At 37.7% G+C, this 9,563-nt stretch overlaps 2 protein-coding genes across 2 annotated transcripts in view; one reads left to right on the forward strand and one right to left on the reverse strand.

Moving 5' to 3' along the window:
* LOC118747878 (carbonic anhydrase 7-like) overlaps nucleotides 1–9,563 on the forward strand; it is a 45,398-nt gene that overhangs the window by 15,870 nt on the left and 19,965 nt on the right. The gene's annotated exons all lie outside the window — the stretch shown is intronic.
* On the reverse strand, nucleotides 1,690–6,608 carry LOC118747879 (carbonic anhydrase 7-like). The gene is made up of 4 exons (XM_036482074.1): nucleotides 6,431–6,608; nucleotides 3,847–4,247; nucleotides 3,553–3,777; nucleotides 1,690–2,154 (listed from the first exon to the last, which is right to left on the reverse strand). Exons 1-4 carry the CDS (start codon nucleotides 6,468–6,470, stop codon nucleotides 1,882–1,884), a joined length of 939 nt encoding a protein of 312 aa, XP_036337967.1. The 5' UTR covers nucleotides 6,471–6,608; the 3' UTR covers nucleotides 1,690–1,881.

The following is a 9,563-nucleotide window of genomic DNA, read 5'->3' on the forward strand; positions in this document are numbered from 1 at the left end:
GAATATCACAAAAACAATTTACTTTTACGCATATATATATATATATATATATATATAGTACATATGCGCAACAACACAAACAAAAACGCAAAACAAGGTAGGGTGCATATACGTAGACATATGTATGTATAATATAATGATAAAGGAAACGATTTATTTAATTTATTGTATGGTAATTTTTATGCCTAAGGAATACTTAAAAAAAAAAACATGAAAGAATTATACAACAATTACAGCAATAAATCTCAAAAAAATGTCTTCAAAAATCCTAATACAAAATGCATTTTGATTTTCAATGGAGTTGGCATTAACATTAGATAATAACGGGAGCTCTGTAAAATGTAGACTTGTTTATTTCAGTTAAAAGTGTGCTGCATTTGACCTACATATACAGCACCGTCAACAAAAAAAAAAACACAAAAAAATGCCAACAACGGTATTTTGTAGCCACTTAAACTTGCACTTTATTAAAAAAAATTCAACGGGCTAAAAAATTCTAGCATAATCATTAGTCATATTTGAATTCGCCTTGGCAGAGAATTGTTACAGAAACGAGCTACTGGAATTTCCAGACTCTTAATGGTGATGATGGCTCTGCCCGTTTGGTTGATGTCCTCGGGAAGACAAAGGCTGGCATCTCCGCTACTAACGTTGTCACGGAAAAGACCGCGAATCGATGTTGGATTTGTGGCGGAAAAGAGACCTCATCGCCAAGTATTCACTGTTATTATTGTTGTTGTTGCTGTAGCGGCTACTCAACCCTGCCTAGATCGGCTTGTCCATCCAATGTTGTCGTCAAGTGCAGCTAACGGGAGACCCAGGAAGTGCGCAATTTCCACAGGGTCTGTCCATAGGGGCAAGGGAGTTAGCTGGTGGAGTTTTTGAAGGCATGTGCAGAGGTGCCGTGAGTCATGTGGTGACTCTCCGCATGCCGGGCACACGTTGGTCATATCTGCGTCCACTCTGATGAGGTACGAGTTTAGCCTGCTGCAGTAGCCATAGCGAAGTTGGTCTTTTGTGGTGCGAATCTCACGAGGAAGACAAAGCTCTGTCAAAATTGAATTCACAGGTCGGGATTTGATGCAGGTTAAGGCCGTCTGCCTTTTAATGCCGTTTATGGCCTTTGCTCTGCTCTGCTGCAAACAGGTATCTGTTCGGTTGGCCGCGTCTGTGGCACCCTACTAGATACAGCTTATAGAGCAATGTGTTATGCTCCTTGATGGGTATCTCGTTTAGGTGGTGTTGTGCCGACATCAGAAGTAATCCCGTCGCGGTCCAGAGTGCCGCATGTCTGTAGCTTCGTCCACTGCGTCCTGCTAGTCCCCGGCGTCCATGCAAGCGCTGCATAGTTTAGAACCGGGCAGCCTATTGACTTGAGGACCTTGTTGCGGCGTTGTACTATATTGCCAATTGAGGTTGATGCGCCGAGAAGGAAAACAGACTGCCGAAGGTTGATTTTCGGTCGGGATCACCGTCGCAATTGGTTGGCCATCGACATGAATACCCAGCTGTAGTCTGACCTCCTTCGTCCAGATACTCAATGTCTTTCACCGCTGTGGACATTTTTTATGATGTTAATTTTTCACGAAGTAAGCTTTTAAGCTTGCAGGGTGGAAGGGGTTTAATAGAGGATAAAAATACGCGTAAATTAAATATCTGTTGTTTCAATTCTAGAACACAAAACACGCTTTTATTTGCTTATCTTTAAACAAACAATTTACCAATCAATCAAATGTACCTGGTAGGTAAAAAATAGTTAGTTGTTCACATTTACAGCGAAGAGGTAATAAATATTAAGCGCTGAATTAAGCCTTTAATTTCCAAAGAATTAACACACATAATAGGCAATGAAATTGCTTTATAAAATTGTCTTTACGTTACTTAAGCCATTAAGAATGCCGCTACTTTTGTTGTTAATAAACTTAATAACAGCATTGTGACCATGAAATTGATTTCAATAGGTTTCCGCATGGATGAACCACCAACCAAATTATCCACAAAAGGTATTGCACTTGGAATTTCCAAGTCATCTTCATCAGAGTAGTCTTGTAGAGTCACATAAAGGACGGTGCGATTATTGAGCGGTTGCAAGCGTGGGAAACTTGTAGGCAATTGGGTGTTGTCAATCGAATACAGACGATTAAAACGTTCCACCTAGACCGGAAAAGTGTGAGAAAATGAGAAAAAGGGAAAATAACGTTGAGAGTCATATTTATTTATTGTATTTAATGCAACTTTTTTGTTACAAAAAGAAATTATCCTGACAGATTCATAGTATATGTATATCTATCTCGGGCCTTTACGTGTTGGCGACGGCGATTACCGCAGACGATGGAACGATGCAGCGAATTAAAGTACAGCGGCTCCGCTGGCTTGACCATTTCGTTCGAATGGACACCGATGCTTCAGCTCTGAAAGTATTTAACTCGGAAGCCGCTGGTGGTAGCAGATGAAGGGGGACGCCCCCCACTGCGATGGAAAGACCAGGCGTAGAAGGACTTGGCTTCACTTGGCATTTCCAATAGGCGGCAGTTGGCACAGAAGAGAAACGACTGGCGTGCTATGTTGAACTCGGCCAAAATCGCTTAGGCGGTTACATCGGAAAATAAGACGAAGTGAAGTCAGAAAATGGCTCAAGTACGCCCTACTTCGGCCTTTCTCGCCGATCTTTCAAATTTCTTCACTATCAGGAACCGCAAAATCCACCGCTACACTCTTCACCACCTCGACCAAGGAGATTCGAATAGCAAATTCTAGAAGTTACTTTTGATAGCGTCTTATCCTTCTCAACGAATACCTTCGCCACTTTAAACGAATTACGTGCAAGGAACAAAGTTCTCAAGTTGCTAGCCGGCAGCACCTCTGCGCACAATGTACCAAGTGAACGGCCGATCGGCGGCAAACTACGCAGCGCCAATGTGGTCGACAGAGACGAGCAACACGCTGTGAAGTAATCTACAAACTTGTCAGAACGAAGCTCTACAACAGCCAGATTTGTGGCAGTGAAAGAGCACAACACCCAACTAGCGAAGCACCGAAGGTGGGGTGTCACCATGGGAACCATCGAGAAGTGGGACGGCTCCTGCACGAGTGAAGAACGGACATCGATCCGAACGTAGACCATCCGTTCGACGATATATAGCGGCACTCAATAAATATATATAAAGGTGCTGCTCCTTAGCACAGGTAAGAATAACATCGTTCCGAACTGGCGAGGGAGACCAGAACTTAGGGAGGGAGACCAGAACGAGGGGTTGAACTTATAGGCGTAACAGCTACCTCTCACGGTGGATCGCAGAAGTGGCGAATATCAGCGCAGCATGCGGGAAGGTTCCATATAGCACCCAACACCTCTTCATATGCACCTCCAACCCGACGACTCTGACAACGGCCCATCGGCGCTGCTCGCTACCTCGGTACCCCCCTGAGAGGTAGAGCGCTACTGCAACAACAAACAACAACTTATTTGAGACGATGATGCTTGTCTGTCATTTCAATAATTTTTGTAGAACGCAAAACTTAAACTCTCAATCACCATTCATTCATACTTACCTGTCTAACTGAGATGCGAGTTGGTTCCTCGAAATCAAGCCAAATCACCTCTTCACTGCAAGGTGGTGTAGTTAACGATCCTATGTAGGTATGATATTCCATTCCAATGTTTATGAAACACCAAAGGTCGATTTCATCGTAAAATTTGGTTTCGGTATGCGGTTTAGTGATGTACGACAACTGCTCAGTGATCTCTTTATAAAATAAATTATCATTTTCTGTGATCTACAATAGAATAATGATATGATTATTTATTGACATCCTATCTTGTTTTGCTGTATAATTATTTTTAACCTCATAAGCATAGGCCAAAATTGCCAGACCCTTACTCTGCATCGCCGCTTCGTCCAATGTTTGATACTTCATATTTCTAAAAACCAAATGCAACTCTGGCGGCAATAATACTTTATTTTTGTGATCCTCATCATCAACGCCATCCCTTTTGAACCAGTAAAACTGCAATTGCTCGAAAATGTATATACCATCAAGTGGCCCACCCATTATGGATGGATGTTTATCCGCGTATTCCAAACGTACCACCACAGTGTGTCCATTATTAAGTATTTTAATGCTTTTTGGAGCAACTTCGAAATACTCGAAAATGAGTCGTCGATAATTCCGTTCGACAATATTGACTGAATCGAGATTGAGTGGGTTGGTATGCTTGCCACCGCACATACCCCCTTGCTTGGGTTCTAGTTCAGATGAAGGAATTTTATTTATTCAGCAAAATATTCTGAAATGTATGTATGTATGTATGTACATTAGGGCGGTCCAATTTTCTTCCACAATGCGCGTATAGCATAGGAGGATTCTATGTGTAATTCTAAGCAAATTTGCCGAAGAAACTCTGAGTCTAAAATCAATTTGGAGTTTGCGAAAATAAGTTTCGTAAAAAAATGTGAAAATGTTCACTGTTGCGCCCCCTGGTGGAAGTTTTAAGAAAAATATAAGTGCAGAAATGGATTCCTCAAAATTTAAGCACCTCTTTAGGACACTACAGCAAAATGCTTAGAACCTATTTTCACAATTTGGCAAACTCTGAATTGATTTTAGATCCATGGTTTCTACAGCAAATTTGCTTAGAATTACACATAGAACTCTGCAGTGCTATACGCTGATAACAAACAAATTGGCCTGCTCTAATGTACATATATAGTATGCATAGTAGGGTGTCCCAAAATTTGTCTTTTGCGAAATCCGAAACTTTTTGTTTTTACCTAAATAAAATATATATATGTATATGCACATATATAAAGTTTTATAGCTGTAGGATAACGATAACCCGCGTCGAATTGAAGTTGAAGTTTTGATTACCAAGTTATGCGAAAGCCAAGCACCCCACTGGACCACAGCCACCCAACAAGTCCGGCGCGCGTCGTACCGTCCACCTTCTGTTTAACTTTTACATCTGGAAACTTTCTCGCCCACCAGTAGTAGTTTCGCTGATCTCTTGCATAAAAGATGCTACTACATGGCATTACTTATCTGTGTTTTTGAAAGTAATCGTCTACCTCACTGACCGTTCTCGCAATCGTTAACATAGTAAAGAGCCTCAACACGTTCTCTAGATCGTACAACCACTAAGCCCAACGTCGTACAGACATTCACCGAGAGACTATCTACACTTTTACCAACACTCGCCCTGTGAATGCCTTCATGGAAGCTCTCACCTCCCATTTCAGACGAAGAACCTCAGTAGCATCGAAAAACCCGCGTAACTCTGCCACACTTGAGCTCTGAATGCTGTAACAAATCACTTACCTTTGTATTCAGGTTCTACTCTAAAATACTCAATATCCATGTGCCCGGCTTTTAAAGACACCAATTACCTACTCACTTGCTTCCATTAAACCTCTCAGCGGTAGACAGCACGTTTCCAATACCACACCGGTTAGTTTAAGTGGACGAGAACGGTTAATAGACTAGCCGATTTAAGCATGGTTTAGTAGTGAGACTACAATAACAACAACAGCAAACGGGCCGCGCATGACAGATCATAGTAATGAAGAAGGCAGACCCCGCAGACCCCGCAGGCCCCAATGAAATCGAAGCAAACCACAGGATACAACTGAAGTGAGATAACCTGAAGGCATCACGGTAGTAGATAGTCGAGCTGTACAAAGATGCGAACGCTAAATTAGCTCGTCTTAAAATTATAATGGACCAAAGTAGGATGTCTCGTTTTCCTAAAACAAAATCTGAACTATGCTTCGGCAAGATCGACTTAAAGATCTTCAAATGAAAACTAAGTAAGATGGATGCTTTCTTACAATTATTTGGAACGGATAAATAAAAATTAAAATACTTTAATGACATTGTAAAACTAAAAACTTATGTTTAACATGCCGAATGTGTGGTTATCCCAGTATAAGTTTTAAACCAAAATAACAACTTCCGGTTGGCACGACGGGTTATCGTCATCCTACAGCAATAACATTTTATGTATCGCTAGCTTAGAGTGAAAATTTGGTAAGTTGAATTTTTCAAATTTTACAGGAGAGCAAAAAAACCATTTTCTACAAATATTTTGCAAAATTTTAAATAGTACATTTTGCATGTTTAAAGCAAAGCAAAATGCCATACACAACCGAGGGATTCAATGTTAACTAAAATATTTGTAATTATTTCGGCCTTATCGAATTTTCTATACCTCTTTTGGATTTAGCAAATTTTCCTTTTTCTGAATATAATAGGGAATAAATAAAACAAGTACCTAAATCCTTTTGAAAAGCATACATTTTTATTTTCTCTTGCTTTCAGAAAAAGTTGACTTAGAAAAATTTCAGCAAAGTTTCAGGAAAAACTCACATCTTATATACTGGGGCACCCTAATGTACATAAGTATTTGTGCACAGTGTAGCAAAAGCTTACTCACCCATAGCATTATTGTAGGTTAAATCACTCGCAAACGTCATCTGAAAAACTAACGAAGAATAATTAAATCTATGTAACTAAGTTGCAATTGTTGTAGAAGCGCTAATACTTTTCTCATAAATGTACCTACTAGTAAGTGGTATGTGCACATAACTTTATTAAATAAAAAATACAAAAATAACTCCGTCTTACTGTGTGCAATTTTTGAATGATTTATTAACAAATAAACTACATAAATATGTAAACAAAGCGAATTTATATTAGGTTCGTTCGCGTAGCTGTTAATTGTTCATGTTTAACCAAAACTTACAAGTTTTTGCGTTCGCGTACGCAAAGAACTTGCAAAGTAGGGGAAATTGAGAGAGCAAACTGACATTTCATTTTGAGGGGAAGCTGCTGGTTTCTGCTGGAAAAATTTTTGCCAACAGCAATTTGCCAACAGGAAAACAGCTGATCAAAAACAGCTGGTTGGCATTTACGCAAATCACAAAATTGAATTTGATGGTTTGGAAGATAAAAATTACAAAATGCGACTAATTAAACTTGTAAGAAATAAGTAGTTATTTGTTTAATCAATAAACTGTGTTAGTATAACACTTTGCGATGACTTTTCGTACGTTTTAAATTTTACACTTTTGTATGTAAACAAAAATTATATCAGCTGTTCGTCTAACTTGCAAGTTTCTGCAAATTTTCTGTTCGCGTACTATTTTGGATATTTCTCTCTTGTGAGAGAACAGATGATATTTCGCCGAAATTTGGCAGTTGGTTGGTTTCTGCTGGAGATTTTAAACGAACGCACCTATTAGGTGGTGTTACTATGTAGATCAGCTGATTTTGTGCATGCGTTTCGCCTCGCGGCTTCTTATATTAAATTGAAATATTTTGTTTGCATTTCCACACACACTTTCAAAGATTTTGATAGTTCACGCCGCAAAAGCAAAATCAAAATAAAAGTAAATTTTGGTTTTTGTACTCCTACTATAACCTTATATTAATTCGCCCTGTATGTATATTTACCGCAACTGTTTGTTCTACCTAGTAGAACTACATACAGTACTTTTTAAGTATATGTACGTAGAAAATTAGAGTGTTATAATGTCACGCTGTTTATAGATATATGTATGTATGTATGCATATCTAGGTATGAATAAAAATTGAGATGCTCATATTTGCATAAAAAATTTTTGCGACAAAAGCTAATAACAAGGTCAATGACTCACAACGACTCTCAATTTTTGCATGATGAAGTTATAACACGGATTAGTCAATAATCAATCAATCTTTAAAGCAACTTTGGAGGCTAAAATGATTGATCGAATACAATTGAATTCTCAGTGTACTTTATCAAACCCACAAGAAGGGCGACTCTGCTGATTGCACCATTTACATTGCATACACTCTAAAAAATCTGTTTAAAAATGCGACTATAAATCGAGTATATTTTGTTAATTTTTAAATTTTTTTTGGTTTTGTAGCTTGTACACTCTTTCGTAGTAAATTTACGCACACCACAACAGCTATGTTACATTCTAAAAAGTCCGAAATTTAAACAAACTATTCGTTGAATAATCGAGGATGTAATTTCGCGAATAATAAGGTAGGAGGCTACCTTTTAGGTAGGAAATCTACACAATATTTTTTAGAGTGTATAAGGTTCTATCGACGATGCTGTGCGTTCGTCTGCAGCCTTTCATAAAGCAACTGATCTCATTTTAACAGAGTGGCTTCAAATCCGACAGGCAAAGCGTTAAGTCTTGAAAGAGACCCTAGAGCAGCCATGTCCAGCGCTGGTAAAGGTCCACAAGCAAGTGCAAAACTTGCACAGTAAGGCGAAATTAATAAAAAAAATGTACTAAACTTTTTTAAGGTTTGTAAGAGTTGCAGACAAAAATTTCATAATCAGAATTTTTAATAGACAGCCAGTATCTTGGCTTAGACTTTGTTGTTAGCAATTGTAGGCACCATAGGGGTTGTTTCTTAGGCGAAGTGCTGTATTAAAAAAACTTAAAAAATTCCTATTGAAGTAGTGTTTAAAAATATTTTTTCCCAAAGAATTAACTTCAGATGATAGAAAAGTTTAAGCTTAAAAGGTTTGCATAAAAATATTAAAAAATTTTATTATCTATTTAAATATTTTCCCGAAATATTTTAGCGAAAGTCTTAAAATTAAATACATTTTATAAATAATTCCGGTGGGAAAACTGCAGGAGCTTTCCATCGTAGGTACAAAAATAAAGTTTGGTAGCACCAACATTAATTAATTAAAATCACAAAAGTTGCAAAAATATATTTATTTCAAAACAGTTTAAAGAATTATAATGAAACACTTTGTACGGGACTCCTACGAGTAACAGTAACTTTTAGAGGGAAAAGTTGATGCTGAGGCCGTCTAAAGTATAATTTTTGCATGTCATTTCACGTCCATTTACGGGTATTTCGTGAAATTCAACTAATTCGATTATAGGCTCGTTGACGACCACAGATGAAAATAATTAATATTGCTTTTTTAATTTTTTGTAAGTGTTGTTATTGTTGTTGTTGTTAAAAAGATATATTTTTACGTAAAATTAATTGAAAGGTCGTTTACTATGCTAACTTATAGATATATTTAAAATACATTTCCGCTGAAAGAACGCTAAATAATTTTTTTTTTTTTGTAATACACTATGGAACAAAAATGAACTTAAAAAATTTTGCAGGTTTGATAGTTTTTGACCATACGAATTATACCTAATACTTACTTTTACTAGATCATTCCGGTTCTCGAGCAAAAATAAATTTTCATGATGAAAAAATCTGAGTATAGCGGCCAAATTTTTTTCTACAAATTTTGAAAATCCATCGTTTTTTTGGACTTATATTTGCTTGGCATGCTATTTTCAACAAATATGGACCGAAAAAACCATACATTTTCAAAATTTGGAGAAAAAAATTTGGCCGCTATACTCAGATTTTTGAATCATGAAAACTTGTTTTCTCGAGAACACGAATTAATCTAGTAAATCTGAGTGAGAGGCATTGTTCGTATGCGCAACAGCTATTAAACCTGATATATGTGCACTCTAGGTTTTTCTTTGTGTTTCACAGTGATATACATATATCATAAACACCTATTTTCGTGGAATGTTCGT

Source organism: Rhagoletis pomonella, unplaced genomic scaffold, assembly GCF_013731165.1.
Source record: "Rhagoletis pomonella isolate Grant_MI unplaced genomic scaffold, Rhpom_1.0 Rhpom_scaffold_00012, whole genome shotgun sequence".
Classification (NCBI taxonomy): Eukaryota; Metazoa; Arthropoda; class Insecta; order Diptera; family Tephritidae; genus Rhagoletis; species Rhagoletis pomonella.